This window comes from Dermochelys coriacea, chromosome 21 (genome assembly GCF_009764565.3).
Source record: "Dermochelys coriacea isolate rDerCor1 chromosome 21, rDerCor1.pri.v4, whole genome shotgun sequence".
NCBI classification, from domain to species: domain Eukaryota; kingdom Metazoa; phylum Chordata; order Testudines; family Dermochelyidae; genus Dermochelys; species Dermochelys coriacea.
Window position 1 is genome coordinate 11,521,256 of NC_050088.1, and position 24,655 is coordinate 11,545,910.

The 24,655-nt window shown below is 41.4% G+C and overlaps 1 protein-coding gene across 19 annotated transcripts in view; it reads right to left on the bottom strand.

Moving 5' to 3' along the window:
- The window catches only part of FKBP5 (FKBP prolyl isomerase 5), a 56,075-nt gene that overhangs the window by 24,645 nt on the left and 6,775 nt on the right, over positions 1 to 24,655 (bottom strand). For 11 of the 19 annotated variants that reach the window (XM_043500271.1, XM_043500275.1, XM_043500266.1 and 8 more), the window contains exons 2-5: positions 11,199 to 11,350; positions 3,345 to 3,473; positions 1,792 to 1,936; positions 43 to 185 (exon numbers count right to left, since the gene is read on the bottom strand). In XM_043500271.1, the coding sequence (XP_043356206.1) occupies positions 43 to 185; positions 1,792 to 1,936; positions 3,345 to 3,449 (393 nt within the window). In that variant the 5' untranslated portion in view covers positions 3,450 to 3,473; positions 11,199 to 11,350. Of the gene's footprint in view, positions 1 to 42; positions 186 to 1,791; positions 1,937 to 2,305; positions 2,525 to 3,344; positions 3,474 to 10,128; positions 10,330 to 11,198; positions 11,351 to 24,655 lie in introns of those variants that run through there. The other 8 variants (XM_043500272.1, XM_043500263.1, XM_043500270.1 and 5 more) reach the window with 6 other exon arrangements.

Below are 24,655 nucleotides of genomic sequence, written 5' to 3' on the forward strand. Positions count from 1 at the left end.
AAGGGAGGGAGTTTCCATACCAACACTCTTACACATACTTGCCTCGAAAAAGAGGGTTGCATTGGAAGGGATTTTCGGGACGCTGCCGGCCGAGCCATACGCATATTCTGGTTTACACAGCAAGTGGCAGATCTCCCCTTTCTTCATGGTGGCAACCCCAATGTCCCATGCCTTGATTACCTGGCCTAAGAGAAGGACATGCTTCAATACGGGTGAATGATTTATAACATGAAATTGCCAAAAACAAGTTTTAGACACAGTCCATTTCTTTTTTCAAACACTCTGCTATATCTGTGCATTTACGGTCTTTACTTGTGGCCATGAAACCAATACAAAAAGAGTCACAACAGCTACACAACTCAACTACTATAGGAATCCATCAGATACAGCGGTCATCATAATCTAGGGACACACTGAAGCGTACGTCAGAAGAGTTGGTCATGGAAACTTGTTGCAGCCCCCTCCACATTAGTAGAGAATGTCACCCCACCATGGAGAGCCTGCATAACACTCTGTTATTTAGGTGCTAGAGTGGGGCTGTGGAGGGGAAATGGCAGAGTGGCTACAAAGGGTGTGTTGATGCCCCCTGAGAGCAGAGAGCAGCTTCACACGAGTTTCCCACAAGCTTGCATGAAAGGCCCTACAACTGAGTTCTAGGAGGGAAGAACTATTGCACTAAGCTGTTCTTCTGGTTTAATACCCCAAATTCTATAGAAAGAATTGCATAAACTTCACAATCGAGGAGTCTGATCATGTTCTCCTGTCCACTTTCTACAGAAGGATTTTGAAGCTGTAAGCCATTACAGGAGCAAATGTTTCCATTCTGTAAGCTTAAGGGCCATAAAGGGGAATGCAATCTTAGTAAATAGAGGCCGTTAGTAAATGGTGGTCCTTAAATTTAAAATAAAATAATAATTAAAAGCCATGTACTCCAAAACAATTCCTTTTTGTTCTCAACCTGCCACGTAGCAAACAGAAGGTAGAATTTCATTTGTCTAAGCGTAACTCCCTTTGTTGCTCAGGAAGGCTAAAACCAAATTGCCTTGAAGATCTGCTGACATCTCATAAGAGCTTTGAAAAGCAAGCATTGTAATTAGAAATAATGCCTTTATATTTTTAATTCAATATAGCTACACTCTCCCCACGTTTATGTTACTAGTGACATCTGCCTGACAACAGGAACTTTAAAACTTCATGAGAGAGTTCTTCAGGCATTATTCAATCGGGGGGGTATAAAGGTTACCACTGGCTGCAAAAGATACAAATAGGCAGGTATGCAGTTCAAATCCTGTCACACTCAACACTTTAAAAATCCATTTTGCAAAAGGCTATAATTATGTGGACAGAAGGAACGGGTAAAGCAGCACACAAAATTAGAGGGGAAGGAAATATATATTTCCATTGTGATCTGATTTTGAGCACCCACAGACAGATTCTCAGAGGTGCTGAGCACAAACATCAACCATTGACTTAATGTAAACTGCTAGATATTGTCACATTTCCAGAGGCACCCAAAAATCAGGAAACATTTGGAAATTTGGGCCTATAAAATATGATCTCAACACCCCAGGGGTCCTGAACAGACAGACAGACACACAGTGACTGAATCACACACAGCCACATTTACTCAGCAACAGAACTAGTATGATAACTTAAAATGTCCTTATTCCCAGTCTTGTGTTCATTCCGCTTAATCATGCACTCTAACAGAATTATGTATCAATAAACTGACATTATCCAGAGAAAATGCACTTTGGATCCCTGAGATTGCAATTCCATTTCACTCCTTACCTTTTCCCAGACTGAAAATAAATGGCTCATTCCTGTCACGGCTGGAATCAAATTTTTTTCCATTGGCCAGCTTTCCTTTATAGTGAACATAAACCTTGTCTCCAATCATAGGGGATTTATCCTCATTACCAGGCCTCTTCACAACCTAGGAGACAGAAGGACAACTCGGATGAAGATAGGAAGAGTCCATTTCAACAAACAGGCAGCTTCAGTTGACTGAGCCCCACAGTTCTTCTACTCTAGGCAAATGTCTAGGTTCTAGACACAACCATGCAGCTAAGCTCCTCTCTCCAACAACTCCAAACTCCCAGAACACAAAGCATATTTTGAATAGTAAGGCGAAGCTGGCGCACCCCAGCCTCATTGGTTCCAGCAGCGCAACAAAACACCCACCTCACAGTTCCTTGCACAACCCCAATCCCAGAGAACAAGCCCAATGAATGTTGCGTACCAGCCAGCAGGTCTATAGTTGGTAGCACAACAACATGGTCTTGTTTTTCAGTTTAAGTAGTACCTCTGATGCAGTGTTTAAGTAAAATTGCTGAGCTTTCCCAGGTATATTCAAGGGAAGATTTTTTTTTAATGCCACGTTTGAACACAGAGCACGTTTTTATAGCCATTTCCATGGAGATCTAGGGATGCGGATTTGGCCTCCCAATGGCCATGGCTATTCAAGCTATCTTCTGCAAGAACCAGATCTCTAGATCAATCCTGTCTTCCAACTCATGATGGCAGAAATCTAAAGAGGTAATGATTTAAATAACCTTTTTATTAAATTTGTCCCCCCAAAATAAAAATCAATAAATAGCATTAGTTGTTTCCCATCACATATATAGAGATTTGTACAGGCCACAATAGGGAGAGTTATAGAGGCTTTACGATTATACAGGGATGTGTTTAAGTATCATATTTAGGAATCTAGTCAGGAAAATAATATTTACTTGCTGCCAATGGAATGCCACATCCATAGAGGTACAATCATTCCATTCGCTTTTGGTCAAAATTCTTTTATGCTACTGTTTGGAGAAGGCAGTTCGTCAGCTAAAAGGAGCAGGGAATGTGTGCAGAGGAGATATCACTTGGGAAATAGTTATATTCAACAGACAGGATGAAGCCCTCGAAAATATACCGCGGAACAATCCTGGATTTGCCTCCAGTAGGAAAAGGGACTGAGCAACAGACTAGACGACCCAAATAATAGAAATTAGATCTAGGGAAAAGCCTATGAGTAATGCATACATATACTGCATGTATGTACTGCTAAAGATCTGATTAGACATACACTAGCAGTGACATTCACAGTGAAGGCTGATACCTGTACTGCACTTGTGGTCTCCATGCCATTTAAGTCCTCCTATTTTTGTAAAGTGAATTGGACTACTAAATCCCCTAGACAACTTTGAAAAAATCTCAGTTTTATTGTGCTGGAAGCTGTAAGACAACCCATGCCACTAACATTCAGACAGTTAACAGATGTGTACGTGCTCTAGATTCACTGAATTAGGAGTGTAGCAGCTATTGAAATGTGCAATTAGCTTTGGCAATGACCTCACCTTCAGAACCCCTCGATCTTGATTGGGTGTGATGTCCTCTCCTTGTTCAGCAAGAGCTGCTGTCTGGACTTCTCCTTCATTCTTTGTGGCCTCGTCAGTTGTCATTGTCTGCTTTCATAAGCACAGATGCTGTCAAAACACATACAATATACCACGCTCAACGGCAATTTGTATTTTCACAGGTCTACGCTCCTCTAAGGTACCCAGTGCAAGAGCACCAGCACAGAGAAGTATGAAACATTTTAGAAAAGCAACAGAGGAAACTTAACTACAAAGTTCTGCCATTTGACCTTTGCAGGAAAGAAAATCTATTAGCATAAAACTGATCTACATATGCAAAGTGGAACATCCCTTTCTATGGAGGACACGAGCCACGAATTGTTAAAAAGAAAATTCGTAAAACACAGAATCTACCTTGTATACGCAAACAGGACTAGACCAATCTGATCTCCCATTGCACTGTTAGTGACTCGGAACAACTTTTTAACAGTCAATGAAAGCCAGATTTCTCCATGCAAGGTTTCCTCTGAATAGCCAATATGACTTCACCACCACTGCAATCTCTATAGAAGGATTCCAGGAGTGTCACTCAGAAGCCTAAAATGTCTGTTGAATCAGTGTGAAGTGATGAAATAGCTACAAGTATGGTGGAGAGCTCTTTTTGATGGAATATCACCAGGTTCAATCATCAGTAGGGCTGGTAGTCTGTTCCCATCCAATTTAAGTTTGCAGCCGTTTTTAATAAATACAAGTTACACCTGTGTGACAGCATGGGTTTTCAGCTACTAAAAGTCTTGTTAATTCTTTGAGGATCTTTTTAGCAACAGAGATCAGCGATAACCTCACACAATCACTCAATACATGGAGTCACAGAGAGGTGTAAAGTTATCCTGGTTTCACATCCTTATATTCGGTCATTGACAATCAATCACTGCCATGTTTTGAGGCAACACTGTGACATCACAAATCAGCATATCAATCCATGGAACGTCCTCAGACGAGTTTTGCCATTGGCTCTGGAAGGTTGAACACCAGAGAACCACAGCAAGAGCATGCTAGATAATCAACTGCTATGATGGGACAAAAAGTCAAAGAGTCTCAGCCATTTAATTCTGGGTTTGAAAGATTCACATTGACGTGCTGAAATGGAGCAAAAAGCCAGGACAGAGACCTGAGCACCAGAACTGTATGCCCCAAGTGTCCCATTCCAGTTAGCTAACAGACAGCTGTGTTCTGCATTCCTAGATTGCAAGAGTAGCACATTAGAGTAGAAGCTTAGCAGAGAGGTGACAAAGGGATGGATGACAGTCTCTGCCTCCTGACCAACTGTAATAGACAGGCACAAGCACTGTCCCAGTCAGAGATACACTAGTCATTCCTTCCGGGACCTTAGAGAGGAACACATTTTAGACAAACATACAAAAAGATCAGCTTGGACCAACCAAACGACCGTGTGACCATGAAGCTTCCAAACACAAGGTGATCAGCATGTGTGTTAAGTTTACTGATAAAGATGCCAAGTAACATAGAAAACGCCTTCATTCCCTAAAAGATAGACATTTCTGTTTACAAGGGCATGGAAAACCATACATGTGTAAACTCCCTCTCATCCATCAACCAAATAAGCCCGATCACTGAGGAGCTGTTTCATGGCCCACAAGTGGAGAAAGTTATTTAGAACACTAACCTTTTTGTGCATTGTACTGCAAATTACTTTATGCCCACAGTATACGTCAACCATTTCCCATAGAGGATTATTTTCTGTGTCTTTGGAAAATCAAAACCAACAGCTATTTTTAAAAGCAGCACCCCCACCGCAGGTTCCTTGTTGTTTCTTCTTGCCCACCCTCCTGATCCATCTCATTTTTTGAAAAAAAAAAAAATAAAAAATTGAGATCTATATCCAAAATATGCTCAGCACTGTACAGACATGCAGGGAAGTATAGTTCCTGTGCCAGTGAGCTGACATCCTGAAATCTCTGCATGACTGTTGCCTTTTAAGACCCACCGTTCCCCCTTTTTGTCCTGTCAATGTCTCTTCTTTTTCCCTGTGTTGCTGACACTCACAGAAAACAAGTCTCAAGACACTTGGTATTTTTCTTTAAGCCCCAGTTCCTGGAATCCTCTGCTTACATACAAATCTCAGCTTTTTTTTTAGAATAGGGTTTAACTCATATGGCTGCAGAGAAAAGCTTGACAATGCGACTTAAGTGTGCCCTTGGGTACATCTGCACTGCACCTAGGAGGTGTGATTCCTAACACATTGACAGAGTCACATTAGCTTAGTTTGAGTTAGTGTGCTAAAACAGCAGTACTTGTGGCACCTTAGAGACCAACAAATTTATTAGAGCATAAGCTTTCGTGAGCTACAGCTCACTTCATCGGATGCATTTGGTGGAAAAAATGGTTTTTGTTAGTCTCTAAGGTGCCACAAGTACTCCTTTTCTTTTTGCGAATACAGACTAACACGGCTGCTACTCTGAAACCTGTAAAACAGCAGTGTTGATGCTACAGAACGAGCAGTGGTTTGGGCTAGCCACCCAAGCTTGGACGCAGGGGGTTGGGCCAGCTTGGACTCAGATGGCTAGCCTGAGCCGCTGCCCAGGACACGACAGCCACACTGGTATTTTCAGTGTACTAGGTCAAGCTAAGCTACTGCAAGTCTGAGTACCTGGGCTGAAAATCACACCCCCAGCTGCGCAGAGACATACCCAAAAAGGTTCAAAAGCCAAATAAAAAGAACCCCATGTTTTTTGTTTTGGTTTCAAAACCCATGATTTGTTAAGCCAATCGCACAATTTTGGGGGTACTGACTCATGATTTTTGAACACTGAGGGCTGGCAATATTGCCTTCCTTCCCCTTGATCTGGTATCTCTTCTCACCACACGTTATTCTTTTTGCCCTATGCCTCTTCCCACTTCCACCTCCTTCATCTGGCTCTTCCATGTTCCTCTGCTTTCCACTGCTCACAGACTACAGGCCTCAGAGAGAGACTAAAGTAAGTTTATCTTTTAAACACACAGTTCAGATGGGGATTGCAGAGAAGAGATACACAGGGCCCAATGCGCCTGGTAAACTGGATTTCCTGTTGGAGCCCATTACTGCAAACAATTCTCATTTAAAAAGATACAGGACATGGACATTACCTGAAAGAACACACTACTCGGGGGGGGGGGGGGGGGGGGAGAAGAGGTCAAAAATCATGAATCAGGCCCTGCCAAAAAAAGGGGGGGGGTTTAACCATAATAAGTGTGGGGCTCTTTATTACCCTTTAGGGTGCATTTGGTCATGTTTTTGTGGTTCTCACGGCAACAAAAAAGGGCTAAAAACTTGCCCTTGTTAAGAAAGAAAGATGTGAGAATCTCATATGTGCAGAACCCCAGGGACTGGAGCTTTAAGAAAAATACTAAGCTTTGCAAGCTGCATGAGACAATAGTGACAACGAGTTGGCAACAAGGTCAGAAGGATGGAGGATAGAATTTGTGTAAGTACAGACAGCCCTGCAACAATACCATGCTCGTCTGGACTCATTGCGCAACCGGCTGAGGCTTTGACAATAAGGCAATTTTCTCCATCAAGGACACATGTTTTACAATACCCCCTGATGAGAAAGGAATTGCCTGAAGTTTTAAAAATATTTCCTGGCAATTTCCTTAAAATCATTATTCTATTTTGGTAGCTGCACTGCTGTGCAATGTGTAATCAAGGAAATGCATGACGTAGAACTAGAAAGCAATTGTGTTTAGACATAAAACAGATCTATTAAACTAGTTACAATTGTGAAACTTTCCCACTGCCTTTGGGGTTGAGGCTAATAGAAACCAGTGGGAGAAATCAGTCATTCAGGGATTTATAAACAGAAAACGGATTTTTCAAGTTTAAGAGAAATCATTTGGTAAGGATACATCCACCTTTAAAGGCAAACATGACTTTGAACTCATGCTAACAGGGGAAACTGACTAGAGACAGTGTTGTTAAATACATGTTATAAACAAACAGAAAGTAAAAAGCATGTGTTTAGTTAATTTCCCGTTACCTTTGGGTTTAGGAGGCTGCAAAGGGGGAAAAGAAAAACAACAACCTTTAAATATCCTAAAGTCAGAAACCTCAGCAGAGGGACTTAGTGGCAGATATAACTGAAATTATCTAATTTTTTTAAAAAATGGATTGCATTTTAGATTGACAGTGTTTCTTCAGAGCTCTCTTTTCCAGTGATATTCATCTTTATACTATGTATTTTTTTAAATTATAAATATTTTGTGCACTATACACTCAAAGAACCAGTTAGGGCAAAGCCACCCTTATATCTCTCTTTTTTTTTTTTAGTTTTAATTGAGAAGCGTTTTTTTTCCCTTGGGGCATTCACCATAAGGTTTATTCAGTATTTAAGAGCTCATCTGTAGCTATGGATATTAATCCAAACAACAACAAAAAAAGCTACCAACCAAACCCTACTGCACCCAAAAAAGGGGTACACCCCAGCCAACAAGAGGGTAGCCTTTTTCTCTCTCCACACAGCTTCTATAAACCCTTCTACAGCACTCACATCCAAGGATCTCAGCATTCTCTGCAAATATCACAAAGCCTCAGAACTCCCCAAACCAGCAGTTACACATTGTCCTGTTTTATTGGTGTGGATGATGAGGTACAGAAAGATTTGTGTGACTTGTCAAACGTTACACAAACAAATCAGTGGCAGAGCCAGGAACGGAAACCCAAAGTCCCAACTCAAAATTCTGTGCTCTAAACCACTGGACAATTTTACCATGTGCCCACAAGTTACTGCTGGGCTCTCCCACAATTCCAACAAACACCTATCACAACAGAATAAGCACTCCCTTATTGCCTACATAATGCCAATGTTCAGGCAGTTCCCATCACCAAAACCAATTAACCAGGGGCAGAAGAATTTGAAAGGAGACCATTTATTAAATCAGTCCCGGATACCAACCTCTACCACCAGGCTATGGCCAGCCTAATCTCAAGAATGATCAACTGTCTAGTGCAGAAACCATGGCCAAAGGACTGCAGCAGTTGCTGCCTGTCTGCCGAGAACTGGTTGGTCAATAGATGCTGGCTCTCTTTATTTCCAGTTGCTCAATCACATTAAGAGACTATTAAAAACACATTCAGTACATCCTTAGTATTACTTTTTTATGTAAGCAATTACTGTCGTCACCACAGGGATGTTATACAATCGTGAATAGGAGGGGAGGTGGTCTGTGTTACAGCAAGTGAGAGAGGAGGTGCTCACAAGATTCTCTATTAAAATGTGGCCCACAATATGAAAGAGCCTGAGAACCCCTGTGTAGCGAAACTGCCTTTTGCTATAAAAGAGGGTGTGCTTTGGTCAGGCTTATCTGCAATTTATAGCAGCCCTTTCAAAGACACAAACGTAGCCAGTCTAGCTTGCTATGATCCACGTTTTCCATTAATTTGAAACAAGCAATGGTATAAAATCTGCCACTCACTGAGCATTTAACTAAGTCTTCTGGCAGAGAGAAATGGACGCTTGCAAAGAGTCTAGTAAACTGGCTTTGAGATGTCAAAGCCTGACATTTTTCTTTGTGGCACCATGTGTATTCTGGCTAAAAGAAGGGAATTAATTATCTGAGACAAAGGAAACTGGCATTCTGACAGACGCACATCCTAACCAGGTCCAGTTCTCCCACCACTTTGACTACAGGACTAAGATATTGTTAGGTTTAATGTCAGACTGTCAAAAAATATTACTGGAAGGTCCTAAAAATTAAAGCCAAGTGGAAAGATAAATTACTTGGCAGCTTCTAGATTGGGGTGAATAAACTATGGCCCGGGGGCCACATCCGTCCCTTCAGATATTTTAATCTGGCCCTTGAGCTCCTGACGGGGAGTGGGGTCCGGGGCTTGCCCCGCTCCACATGTGCCGTGGGCTCCGCATGGCTCCCAGAAGCAGCAGCATGTCCCTTCTCCAGCTCCTATATGTAGGGGCAGCCAGGGGGTTCTACATGTTGCCCCACCCCAAGCACCATTTCCGCAGCTCCCAGTGGCCAAGAACCATGGCCAATAGGAGCTGCAGAGACAGCGCCTGCGGATTGGGTAGCAAGCAGAGGCACCTGGCCATGCCTCCATGTAGGAGCTGGAGCGGGGATACACCACTGCTTCCAGGAGCTGCTTGAGGTAAGCGCCACCCGGAGCCTGCACTCCTGACCCCCTTCCGCCCTCCAAACACCTCTGTCCCAGCCCAGAGCTCCCTCCCGCACCCTGACCTCCCCATTTCTGGTCCCACCCCAGAGACGGCACCCCCAGCCAGGGCCCTCACTCCCTCCCACCCCCCAATTTCATGAGCATTCATGGCCCTCCATACAATTTCCATACCCAGATGTGCCAAAAAGTTTGCCCACCCCTGTTCTAGATGGTCTGTACACCTAGATAGAACACAACTGTTACACCATTAATTTAAATGGAATATTGATATGTGGGGGGGGGAGAGATATAACAGGTGCAAAGGAAGAGATAATCAAATTACATCAATATAGACATCTCCCTCCTGAATAGGCCCCGATCCACTGCAGTGCATATCTATTAAGCAATCACTTACGCACGTTTAACTTTAAGCACATATTTAAGGACCACTGAAGTCACAGGAACTCATGAATGTGTTCAAAGTCAAACATTCTCAACTGGAGAATAAAAGTTTAGATGTAATGTGATATAGCGGCGTGTTTCATTCTCTACTCTATCTAGCGACAATAGTAAAGGTTCATTTTATTTAACATGGGGCAGTATTGCAGAATTTGATACCTTTTGTTCTGAAGCACTGTCTAGTTGGCAGCCGGTATCAAGCAGAGTGTCCAAAGGGTCGGTCTGGGAGCTGGTTTTGTTCAATATCTTCATTAACGATCTGGAGGATGGCGTGGATGCACCCTCAGCAAGTTTGCAGATGACACTAAACTGGGAGGAGTGGTAGATACGCTGGAGGGTAGGAATAGGATACAGAGGGACCTAGACAAATTAGAAGATTGGGCCAAAAGAAATCTGATGAGGTTCAACAAGGACAAGTGCAAAGTCCTGCACTTAGGAAGGAAGAATCCCATGCATTACTACAGACTAGGGACCGAGTGGCTAGGCAGCAGTTCTGCTGAAAAGGACCTAGGGGTTACAGTGGACGAGAAGCTGGATCTGAGTCAACAGCATGCCCTTGTTGCCAAGAAGGCTAACGGCATTTGGGGCTGCATAAGTAGGAGCACTGCCAGCAGATTGAGGGACGTGATCATTCCCTTCTATTCAGCATTGCTGAGGCCTCATCTGGAGTCGCGTGTCCAGTTTTGGGCCCCACACTACAAGAAGGATATGGAAAAATTGGAAAGAGTCCAGTGGAGGGCAACAAAAATGATTAGGGGGCTGGAGCACATGACTTATGAGGAGAGGCTGAGGAACTGGGATTATTTAGTCTGCAGAAGAGAAGAATGAGGAGGGATTTGAGAGCTGCTTTCAACTATCTGAAAGGGGGTTTCAAAGAGGATGGATCTAGACTGTTCTCAGTGGTAGCAGATGACAGAACAAGGAGCAATGGTCTCAAGTTGCAGTGGGGGAGGTTTAGGTTGGATATTAGGAAAAACTTTTTCACTAGGAGGGTGGTGAAGCATTGGAATGGGTTACCTAGGGAAGTGGTGGAATCTTCTTCCTTAGAGGGTTTTTAAGGTCAGGCTTGACAAATCCCTGATGGGATGATTAGTTGGGGATTGGTCCTGCTTTGAGGAGGGGGTTGGACTAGATGACCTCCTGAGGTCCCTTCCAATCCTGATATTCTACGATTCTATTAAGATAGAGGAATGCAAACATGCAGAAAAAACCCCCCCATTCTAACTTACTGTTTTTAAACGGAGGAGACCAAAAGTTTTGATTCAGTTTTTAACCTCCAGATTCTATTGATGTGTGTCTCTCTCTCTCTTGCACCCTTCTCTTTTCCTGCTCCACGGCCCACCAAATCAGCTGGTAAACAAACTGTTTAGGAAATGGTTTCCTGTGGGGAACACAAAAAAAGGTTAACATTTACTTTGTACAGCCATTGCAATTGGGCACAAAGCTGCTTAGGAATTCAAGAAAAGGGGAGGGGGATGTTTACTTGTTTTTAGCTATTTACCATTGCAAAGATTATCTGAAAATTTAACTTGGCGGCACAATCTGTAATGTAGGAGCAACAACAAACAAGTTTAAAAAAAAAACAAGAAAAAATTGAGGTCTAAACATACCCGTCAAGTGTGACTATATAAACCAAGTTAACAGAATATGAAAGAGTAAGGATCTGCCTAACTGAACAAAACAAGAGTTAAGGCTGTCCCTTCCACCCTTGAATCAACATACTACGCCTGGACTGCCATGTACTGAACATTAAGCAGGAACACACAGTAATACCCAGTCACAATGGGTCTAGCCAAAAAGGACCCAGTACAGACTGTAGTCCTCAGATTTAACTCCGCTAAATCATTATGAATTCTGGAGTTGATCAAAAGCAGAACTTGTTTCTGCATCTTTTATTCTTGCAAGTCTGTTGTTTTCCCAAACATAATCCAGTACATTAGCGTGAGCAGTGGAAAACATTGGCTTTCATTTAACATTTTCAACTCTCCAGTCTAAGAGTGATGGTAATCAATGCACCCAGGCAAATGAAACAGGCCACAATACGCATAGATTACAAGCCTGTGCCCATGTGCCTAGAATCCAGAATATTTAGTCACCACTATGAAATGCTTTTTTTAATCCAGATTTTGAAACAGCCATATGTACAGAAGTGAATTCCGGCTCTTGTTTTAGAAAAATCTTGTGCAATCATTACAAGCACGATAAAAGACAATTTTCAGCTGTGAAGCAACTTTCTGGAATGTTCTCTACATCCATGTTCTGTGGTTGCAGACTTTTTATTTTTTTTTTTAATTTTCCTCTGTACTTTCATGATTTTTCAAACTGTCTAAAGCCACTGCCAGAAATGTGGCATCACATATGTTGCCATGGAAAAAAATGGCAATCTTCTTAAAGTTAAAGTTGTTTTTCTTCGAACCACCCCTCAGCTACCACCCAAGTGTTTACTATCAAATGGAATTTTACTACAAGCCATTTGCACTAAATAGGTGTTACTAACATCCAGTGTACAGAAGAGTATGCAAAGCTGAGAACAGGATGCAGCTGTATAATCTACCTTATGAAGACAGACAGGTATTACACATGCTAGGATTTCAACAAAACATGCACTACATCAGTCCTGATTCACACTTCCTAGAAATCAACACGCCAGACTCTTTCAAGCTCCAAATGGAAACTGACTTTGTAAATCTCCACTGGGTGTTTGTATGAACAAAAAAGAAAGGACTTTGTGTTAAAAGAAAAAAAAGGAACAAAATGTCTAGCCATAAAAACAAATAAATCAAAAAAGATTTCACCCTAACACAAGTTAATAGTTGGAATTGTCTGAAGTAATAATAATTTTCCTCTACAGGAGGGAAACTGCCAATAGACGTGACAGGAATTTACGATAGCAAACAGCCAACAGCTATATAAAAATAAATTCATGGGATTCTTAATCCTAAACCATAATTTACTTAAAGTAGTAAATAGAGGGCATAGTTTTAAACCATGAACCTAACCTAAGCTGTTAAGGGGGAGAATATCATTTGGTAGCCTTTTTAAAAATAGATTTCAGTAAGTAAGGAATCTGTAAACCCCATGTTTATTGTATTATGAGCCATTTTATTTGTAAACCAAGTGAAAGCCACATCATATGAACCCCCCCCCCCCCAAAAAAAAGAAAAACTATGTTAAAAACAAACAAACGACCACATTGGTATGTAGAAAACCAGCTTCTATTCAAAGCCAGGTTTAAGTTCAGAATGTGCTAAGAGAGTATTACAGAACCTAATTCAAATGCTCATCCAAACATATTGTAATGTTTGCCTTTACCGAATTACAAGAACAACATTTTAAGAACGCAGATCTCCAGCAGTTTATTTCCCATAGGCTAAAGGAAAAAAAGTTTGATTTGCTACTTCTGTGCATTATTAAATAAGGGACACCATCAACCTTCAAAAGGGAACAATTCTGTCAAACATTTTCAACTAGTACAAGTCACTGAAGATTAATATAATTGAGAAAATAAGAGGAATATCTATAGTTTTCTTCTTCTTTGTGCTCTTGGCAGCATTTTGTATAGCCAGTTTCACTCTTTCCTGTGCATAGACAATTTTGCTTCCCACAACAAACCATGGCCCCCAGCATGTCCTTCACACTGCAACATGGGAGACAAACACATTTTTTAAATAAAAAAGTTAGTCTGCGAAACCACAGTAATAAAATAAAGTAAACTGACAGAGGGAGTCAGGGGTAGGACCTCAAGCTACTTGTAACTTTTTTGAAATTGACTAGATTTTGAGCTGAGGTCCCTTTAAAACCACAACCATGCAGAGTAGCTATAGGTACACACTGTCCATTAAATGGCACTCAAGTAATTAAGCAGCTGTGTGTTGATTAGATAATGAAAACGGAAGGGGGTGGATGCAACAGCTGAAGTTTCCCTTCACCGTTTAATGTGTTTTTGCCTGCCTTTGATTGAGAAAGCGGATTTTTTTTCTGTTTTGTTTTTAAAGAAAATTGACTGACCAAAATGTTGACATACACCAGGACAGACAGTAAAAAGTGATTTTCCCCCCTGGTGACAGGCTTTTTTAAGATGCCTGTAATACAGCCTCTACAGTTACATTCTCTGCAGAGTGAAGTCAGAGATAAACTGTCTGTGATTCAGTAACCAACTGCAATTTGGATTTGAGAAAATATAACCTTCTTAAACCTGACACTGGCTCTCTGTCTTCCAAATCAAATTATGCAGCTGCAGGGTTTCAGATCTGTATTGGAACAACAACAACAAATAAATAAATAAAATAATTTGCACTCTACTTGGTTGCTGTTAAGCAACAGATTTCTCCACTAGCCTGGCTGTGCAAATCTGATAAAAAGAAATCTTTAGTACTGTATTACTTCATTAGTCATTTATTTTGAGACCTGACTCAGTTCCCAAGAAGGCACATAGTGTTCTTCCTGAAACCACTTCAGAATTAGAGACACGAAGGCAGCTCCAAATAAAGTTCAATTCAATCTTAGCCGTGCATCTGCCCAAATGTTACATTTGGGCCTCTATAGAAAAAAGTTCTCTCTCTCTTTTTTTTTTTTTTTAAATTACAGTCATATTGTTTTTGGAACTCCATTTTTCTCTATGTACCTTTAAGCGTTTGTATCTCTAATTCAAAATGCCATTAAAAACAAGGTAATAGGTCAGGTATGTACTTTAAGATGTGCCAGAATTTGAATTCAAAGATTCACAACTTTGTACAGTAATTTTCAGAATAGTTTTCAGACTAACATTCATATGTTTTCTTCTAAGAACGGGGGGAAAGCTATGCATTGCAAATTAACACCAGTTTAATCACATTTGTGAGAGTATATTTATCTTCTAGTGCGGGCGTTATGCAAGAAGCCAGCAAATGTACCACGCAAAGTCATAATAATCAAAATAGCTCCTTTTTAATGAAAGTTGCAATGTATATTATTGAACCGAATGCACTGTGTGAATTATGAGTCACTGGGCTAAAATGAACCCAATGCACTTCTTGATTATCATCAGTTAGTTCATAGTTAAGGCTGGCTGTTTCTCAAGGAGTCACAGAAAATAGGACTACATGCATTTTTCAGAGGCCCCTGTGCAATCTCCAGTTTATTCCTTCCCATTAAGGGGAGCAGTGAAGGCTCACTCCCTCACCTGGGAAGTTACAGCTACCATCATAGAGTCAAAACACCTGGGTGACCCGGAATCTTTCAACCCTATAACTTGTTTGTTTTTCAGTGCCTACTAAAGAGATGCACAAATGGTAAAAAGCATTTTTAAATGCCCATTTTTAAAGCAGCCAACAGGTATTGGGATCTCTCTCTTCTAGTAATTAGTCTCCTGGCTGATGTTTTCTTAATTTAGGTTGTTAGCTTTTAAGATACATAGGACACAGAGCCTCCTTTTGGGGAAACGTATCCAATTGTTTAGATTACATACAACGCACTCACATACTACAGGGAATGGGCATCTTATAAAAACAGAGTGTATAACAGCCAAAGGAATCCCAACAATGCTCATGGTGCATAAGAGCAGCTCTTCAACCAAAGCTCCCTTTCATTTATATTTAGAGGTCTCAGCCACTACATTGCCTGCAACCTTATCTGAACTTGTAATTACAGCACCATCTATAGGCGGCCATTGGCATAGTTAGATTCATGGTTTCATTTCTAATCCAAGAACAATTAAACTAATTAGGGAACACTAAAAGGAGCATTTCAAAGACACTTGTGCCAGGGTTAACTAAACAGTACCACTATCATAAGAAATCAGAAGACAGAAAGGGATTCTCCTCCTCCCATGTACAATAATAATTGAATAAGCACATTATGGATTTGCCTTCCTCTTAAGTACCAAGCATCGTGTACTGCCAGAAGCAAAGTATCAATCATCTTATAAACCTAGTGTGGCAAATCTTATGTTCCTATTGTGCTTTACAGTTTTCCCAAGAAGCAAGGATAATTGGAAGTCCAGCATTAGCCAGGGCTGCGGGGTCGGGGAAGACCTTAAATACATGCTACACACCATTGAGAAAAACCCACTTCCCTGGCATTGTTTTCCATCCTGCACAGCACACCATATTGTGTGACTAATTACAGCATACAAAACTATTTCAGCACAGCTGCGAAGACTTCACTGAGGACCCATGCCCTAGCACTGGAATTTTCCTGGTCATAGAATCATAGAATCATAGAATATCAGGGTTGGAAGGGACCCCAGAAGGTCATCTAGTCCAACCCCCTGCTCAAAGCAGGACCAAGTCCCAGTTAAATCATCCTAGCCAGGGCTTTGTCAAGCCTGACCTTAAAAACCTCTAAGGAAGGAGATTCTACCACCTCCCTAGGTAACGCATTCCAGTGTTTCACCACCCTCTTAGTGAAAAAGTTTTTCCTAATATCCAATCTAAACCTCCCCCATTGCAACTTGAGACCATTACTCCTCGTTCTGTCATCTGCTACCATTGAGAACAGTCTAGAGCCATCCTCTTTGAAACCCCCTTTCAGGTAGTTGAAAGCAGCTATCAAATCCCCCCTCATTCTTCTCTTCTGCAGACTAAACAATCCCAGCTCCCTCAGCCTCTCCTCATAAGTCATGTGCTCTAGACCCCTAATCATTTTTGTTGCCCTTCGCTGTACTCTTTCCAATTTATCCACATCCTTCTTGTAGTGTGGGGCCCAAAACTGGACACAGTACTCCAGATGAGGCCTCACCAGTGTCGAATAGAGGGGAACGATCACGTCCCTCGATCTGCTCGCTATGCCCCTACTTATACATCCCAAAATGCCATTGGCCTTCTTGGCAACAAGGGCACACTGCTGACTCATATCCAGCTTCTCGTCCACTGTCACCCCTAGGTCCTTTTCCGCAGAACTGCTGCCGAGCCATTCGGTCCCTAGTCTGTATCGGTGCATTGGATTTTTCCATCCTAAGTGCAGGACCCTGCACTTATCCTTATTGAACCTCATTAGATTTCTTTTGGCCCAATCTTCCAATTTGTCTAGGTCCTTCTGTATCCTATCCCTCCCCTCCAGCGTATCTACCACTCCTCCCAGTTTAGTATCATCCGCAAATTTGCTGAGAGTGCAATCCACACCATCCTCCAGATCATTTATGAAGATATTGAACAAAACGGGCCCCAGGACCGACCCCTGGGGCACTCCACTTGACACCGGCTGCCAACTAGACATGGAGCCATTGATCACTACCCGTTGAGCCCGACAATCTAGCCAGCTTTCTACCCACCTTATAGTGCATTCATCCAGCCCATACTTCCTTAACTTGCTGACAAGAATGCTGTGGGAGACCGTGTCAAAAGCTTTGCTAAAGTCAAGAAACAATACATCCACTGCTTTCCCTTCATCCACAGAACCAGTAATCTCATCATAAAAGGCGATTAGATTAGTCAGGCATGACCTTCCCTTGGTGAATCCATGCTGACTGTTCCTGATCACTTTCCTCTCCTCTAAGTGCTTCAGGATTGATTCTTTGAGGACCTGCTCCATGATTTTTCCAGGGACTGAGGTGAGGCTGACCGGCCTGTAGTTCCCAGGATCCTCCTTCTTCCCTTTTTTAAAGATGGGCACTACATTAGCCTTTTTCCAGTCATCCGGGACTTCCCCCGTTCGCCACGAGTTTTCAAAGATAATGGCCAAGGGCTCTGCAATCACAGCCGCCAATTCCCTCAGCACTCTCGGATGCAATTCGTCCGGCCCCATGGACTTGTGCACGTCCAGCTTTTCTAAATAGTCCCTAACCACCTCTATCTCTACAGAGGGCTGGCCATCTCTTCCCCATTTTGTGATGCCCAGCACAGCAGTCTGGGAGCTGACCTTGTTAGTGAAAACAGAGGCAAAAAAAGCATTGAGTACATTAGCTTTTTCCACATCCTCTGTCACTAGCTTGCCTCCCTCATTCAGTAAGGGGCCCACACTTTCCTTGGCTTTCTTCTTGTTGCCAACATACCTGAAGAAACCCTTCTTGTTACTCTTGACATCTCTTGCTAGCTGCAGCTCCAGGTGCGATTTGGCCCTCCTGATATCTTTCCTACATGCCCGAGCAATATTTTTATACTCTTCCCTGGTCATATGTCCAACCTTCCACTTCTTGTGGTCCTGGTGATCCACTTTCAGACTACAAGATTACGTGGCAAGAGGCAAATGTAATCTTAGCATACGGTACCTGACAACTGTACTTAACTATCTACTATTGCCAACAATGTATGTTCCCAGATTGGCAGGAAGTACAACTTCTGAAGAGAACTCAGTGCAACAGAAGAGCTACCTACCAAGCAGTGCTGAAAGCAGTTTAAGAATAAAGAAAGTGCGTGGAAGCACAGTACATGTTGTGCAGCTAATATGAGAGCATGTGTCCTAGCCACAGATGCTAATCATTCTGCCCACCTAATATCCTTGTAACTTTCTAGTGGTTTTAGTTAGAATCCAAGTCAGAACCAGTTTTTAAAAATGTGTTGAATAAAAAGCCACCCTCACATTTAAGCAATAGGAGAAAGTGAATGGTATGGCCCAATATCCTGCTGCTCTAAGAGTACCCACCATACAGTTGCCAACAGACAGCAGAACTGGTGGGGCCTGCCTGCATCCCTGAGAAGGGTGGACTAAAGACAGTACTAGCCTTACCTAATTACACCAACAGCAGTGACATTTTAAAGAAGTATAGGAGTTATATGGATGTGTAGTTCAAAGTACAGTACAAGCCTAAAAGAATAATTTGCCTACTTATTCAGGTGTTGTTTAGAAAGCCACTTGTGCCAATAACAAAAAATGCACAAACAAATTCTGTCTTCAAGTGGATCCTTGATTTTAAATTTTTCCAAATTGTTTAAAAATAAAGGACTATCATGGGCAAAGTTCCTTGTGACTCAACCCACTGTATTCACATGTTACAAGGATCCCAATTAACAGGCATATTCTTACATAACATTCAGCATGCACGTACCCAGCCGAGACATAACATCTTGGCTCAAGGAAGGAAGGTCACCTTTAATTTTAAAAACTAAATCTAATGCCAGATTCTTAATGTTATTTCATAATGTCTGTTCCTTTAAGGGAGAGATTTATATTACACAAGACAAAACTCCAGAAACATCCACCGTCAATCTTTCCTCCAAAAAGAAGAGAGAATTTTATAGCTTCCACCAATGAGATGGAATTTAAAATCATCCGTGAAACCTCCCGATTCCCATTTTGTATTTCCATCAGCATGGAAAGGTTACAGAAGACAGAATTTAAGAGCACCCACACACATGCAATACAATATGCTATTTCCTGAACCTCCGGTTTTCAGTTTCTTGCTTCCTGAGTGGGTGAGAGCCTGGTGAGGATGCTCACATAAAATATATAAACACGTACACCATACCTGTTATTCCTGCCACTGGCAATTGTGGGGGTAATTATGAACCCAGCATTACATTATGGCATTATGCTTAGCAAACACTACCTAAATATAAATATATAATAGGGAGTGTGATTTCAAAGGTTTTCACAAGTTAGGAATAACAACATTACAACAGGTTTCAGAGTAGCAGCCGTGTTAGTCTGTATTCGCAAAAAGAAATGGAGTACTTGTGGCACCTTAGAGACTAACAAATTTATTAGAGCATAAGCTTTCGTGAGCTACAGCTCACTTCATCGGATGCATTCCACCAAATGCATCCGATGAAGTGAGCTGTAGCTCACGAAAGCTTATGCTCTAATAAATTTGTTAGTCTCTAAGGTGCCACAAGTACTCCTTAACATTACAACAGGCAACCCTATCAGGTTACAGAAGGTCATCTTTAAAAAAGGTGTGAGAATATTTAAAATATCTGACTACCCTCTGCTTGCTATTCTGTTACTGCAATCTCTTTTTACCATCTATTATGGTTTGTCTTCCTTGGTCACATTTTCTTAAGAATAGCTGTAGATTATTTTAATTTCTATGTCCACAATCAAAACACGGCCTCAAATGGAGCACGGCCAGCGGAACATGAACACTCATGCACATTTCTGGACACTGGAAAGGAAGCTAAACCTAATTTACCAGAGGAACAATGCGCATCTCCAGTGCCTAACCTGGGTGAGATTTTCAAAAGCACTCAGCGTTGACCCTACACCGCTCCCGCTGAAATCCAGGATAAAGATTCCAATGAGACCAATTAGGCCAACACTGCGCACTAGTGAAAAGCCACTTGATGTGTGGAGATTTCATATTTATTTATTTATTATAAGCCCCCAACTTTATTACCTTTTGTTTTCAAATTCCATATCCATTTAGTTTTTCCTCCAGAACAAGTGTTTCCAATTAATTAGTTTTAAATTAAAAATAAAAAGGTACTTTAAAAAAATTGCTCAGTACCAGCCATCTAGCATTCAGGAACTACACTACAGCAAGCCAGAGTGCTACTAAGTGGGGAATAAGGACTCTATTCTGTTTCAGATGGCCAAGAAGTTACTGTATAAACAGTAAGAACCAAAATATACAAAATGACGACCACCTGGACATTCTTTTAATACACACATTCCAGCAAAACATCTAACATACTTTGCATATGTTTAGATATACAATTATAAAATGGACATTATGAAAGGATACATTTGCTTGGGTGGCAACTATTCTGGCTGTGGGGGTTTCCATGTGTAACCAGCACAGATTGGGATTTGTTAACCAATTTACCAACCTCAAACTCACTCTACCAGGGAAAGGGCAAGGACATGGAAAGCCAGCAGAAATCTCAGGAGTCAAAGCAAGCAGCTCAGCAGAGAATTAGAGTGAAAATGAGCACAGGCCATCTGGGATGAGTATTTTAGTATGGTCATGAATTTAATCAGCATTAGCACAAAGCAGCAGCTCTTAAAATGAGAAATCCACAATGATAAGGAATCTCTTCAGGACTACTTTAAAAGGGAGGATGAGTTTTGAAAACCCAATGTTTGAGTTTAAAAAGGAGAGAGAAAACAGCAAAACTCCATCTGGAGGAACTTTGTTGCTGCTTGACAGGCCACGGCCAGTCCCAGAGAATACACTCTACAGATTCCATAAGGTAAGGAAAGCACAAGGATAGGAAAGAGTTTAGCCCGGGGATATAAAGGGAGACTACAAGAAAGCTAATGATCACTAAACCCCAATCTGCAAAGACTTATACATGTGCTTAACTTTAGGCACTAAGTATTTGCAGAATCGTGGGCCTCCCAAGTGGTTTGATCTGTAATTTAGGGAATCCTAGCTCCCAAAATGCTTGTTGTATTAGAAATCCTACACTCGGCTACTATAATATTGTGCACATATACTGCACCTTTAATCCAAGGATTTCACGGTGACTTACAAACAATATGCATAAGAGATCACTGAAAGGCAAATAATACCCATTTCCCAGAGGGGCAAATGGAGGCCCACAGAAATTAAGTGATACAAAGGTTAATGACAGACCTGGCAATAAAACCTACAAGCCCAGACTCCTCAGGCCTCTGCTCTAGCCACTACACTAGAGATCAGTGGTCTAGCTGAGGTGGCTTATGAGCGTAAATTAATCTTATCCTACAATCATGAGGGAGATATGTAAGTGAAATGTGGTAAGTGACTGGCTGAGATGCAGACACAACTGAATATTTTAAAGTGTTTACAATACAATGGAGGTTGGTATAAATGGGAAGGCTGGATCCACAGTAGTTCCCTGTAAAGTCAGAAGAGTCTGTATTGTTTAGTGGTGAACTTAGGGCTCGAGAAAGACTGCAGGTGTAACCACAAGGAGGAAAAGTAATTACCAATTAATGAAATGTTTTTCCATCACAGCAAACTGTAGCACCTCTGTTAAGCAATCTGACAGGAGCCACAAGGCATTATGGTGGGGCAGCCCAAGTAATAGCTGTACACCTGAGACTTCTTTAAGCCCTGTGTACATAAATGGTTTAGTGTTGATACTGAATCCTAAGCACCAGGGCGAACAATAATTCCTGTATATACTGAAATACAAGATTGTTGCACGGCCAAGTCATGCTTCCTTTGGGAAGGCCCGGAAATGCCATGAGTGTCAGCTCAGTTTTCTCCAAATCAGACATGGGACTTGGGGAGGGTGGGTAGTGCAGCTCGGCACCAATAAGCTATGGATGTTTCAAAAGCCACAGAATTATCTCCACAGATCCTGGTAGCATCTTTAGGATGGTATGTTCGCTATGTCGACTTTACTGACTCTCCACCAGCAGCATGGTTCCTTCATGATGACTCTTCTTCATGCCTACAGTTGGGCCTCCGTCCATCTTCCTAGAAGAGTCAGGGGTCGACAGCAGAGCACATTTTTATATCTATCTATCTCTCAAGCTGAGATAGCATTACCATTATCTGAAGTGGAAAGATCTCTGCAGGGAGGTGACATTCTCCCCAAGCAAGCCCTCCCCTCCACTCACATGGAGATTGCAGAAGCCCCCCTCCCATAGGCTCAGGAGGTGGAGGGATGATATTTTCAGCCAAATTTGGTCAAGAAGAGCAGGTTTTGTACTAATTTCCTTCTTCCATGGTAGGAAGTCCAGAGGGGATAATCTCACCATTGATCTCCACACAACACAAGGTGATTTTTATATTTATGCACCCAATCAGATGTACAGCAAAACCTCTCTCAGATGTCTTTGAAAAGTAACATACTGCAAATTTAGAATCTAATTGGAAAAAAGGGGCATTTTCACCTCTCTGTACTGCCAGCATTATGGGAGGTCTTCAATGCCTCAGAGGATGCTCAGGGACCTGAGTATTCTCATGGACATGCACATTTCATCGTTGGATGGGAGAGGATGTTTTAAACTTAAAAACCTCTCTTTCTGAAACAGCAACTAGTTCACAGAGTCAAGGCAATAATAGTTTACACTGGGACTGGAGTGGCACCCACATATCAGAAATCTTATCAATTGTATCAGAGAAGAGGGGACACTGGCTATAGTTTGGCTGAGTGAGAAGTGTTTTTATAACTACTCTTCTTGTATTCCATTTTTCAACATTTCATCAGTAAAAGGAATACTCTTCGTGAAGTTGAGGACTATAGTGAAAACTACAGTCAGTTTGGCCTTTTAACAAGAGAGTTAAGCAGAGCGCCTGCATCATCCCAAGTCTGGATGGCCAAAAAAAATTATTTCAATTGCAATTGCTGTGGTAGACAAAAACCTTGTTACTCATATGACTGAGCAGACCAAGTGCAATCAGTGCTTCAGGCTTTATAGAACCCCTCACCATTATTCTATGTCCCAGTAACCTAGAGAAAATAAATTATAGCTTTTTTCTTGTTAGTTTTTCCCGTTGCTCATTTATTTGAATGGGATCAAAGCAGGTATCTGCAGTTTAAAGCTATTATAGCTCCCCCAAGTGGCGGCCAGAGCTGCTCAAAACCCTGAAGGGTGAAGCTAACTCTCTTGACGCCTTATTTTCAAAACAGACCAAATGGTTTTTAAAAGGTAGTTTTTGCAAAGCTTTCCTCTGTGTCAGTGTTGCTGTACACCAGTGCTTCATAAAAGTCACTCATTCAATAGGTTTCAAACAATAATACACAACCTGCCCACTTGTGAGGCTGGGCCATCGTCACTTGATTATTCTATACAGTTGAAATACAAATACTACAGTATTTTACACCACTTTGCACAACATGGCTCAATCCTGGTCAGAGCCTCTGGGAGGTATTAGTTTACTATCTGTGTTTTAATCAAATGTCTGAACGCTATACTTTCGGGGAAAAACCAAGTGAACTTTTAAGTAAGGGACATTCCGTAATTCTGGATTAATAATAATTGTATAATCTTATTGCCAGTAAATTGTTCTTGATTAATGTGATTTTAAATTTTTTGGACACCGTGTCTGAAAAACAATTTCAATCACTGACTGAGGGCCCAACGGTGCAGAGGATTAGAGCTTTATACATAGAATTCTGTAACTACTGGGGATACTTTCAAAACATGTTTATGTGGTTTTTGTCATGACAACAACCACATTTACACAATCTCAATATATCAAAAACAGCCCGTACGTTTTAGATGTAAATTCTTCAGAGCAGGGACTGTTATTTCCATAAAGCACTAAACATTTATAGAACAATGTAGCTACAAACACTTTTCCATGTCACAATACATTTTTTTAAACCAATTAATTTTTTTGGGGGGTGGGGGAAGAGGAGGTACAATATCAGACACAAAATGAAGGGTGAGATTTAAAAAAAATAAATTAAAAGATGTGTAGATTAGTTAGATGCCCGGTGGATAGTATTTCAGCAGGAGTTGGGCACCTAACTACTTCTAGCCAATGTTGGCAAGCTCACCCCAAGTGTTATTCAATAAAATAAATTAAGGTAGCAATAGCCCCAGAACTTTTTATTCTCCCTAATTTTATACAGCTAAGTGTAAAACAACACTTAGAGAAATTCAGAACCTTTACAGAAGTATTGAACGAGATTCCCCTTTAGGAACCTGAAACATCACTGCAGGGGGAAGTACCAGACCACCTATAAGATTTCTTTCAGTCTTAATAGCGAATACCCATGAACTAATCCCCAGGGAAAATGCTCCTTCCTAGCCTGACTCACACACAAGACTTAAGCAACCCTTGTCATTAAAGGCCACTTTGTTATGTAGTAACACATTGATGTTTATGAATAATACAGTTTGATTTGTGACTGCTCCCATTAATCTCTTTTCAGGGGTTTATTATTTA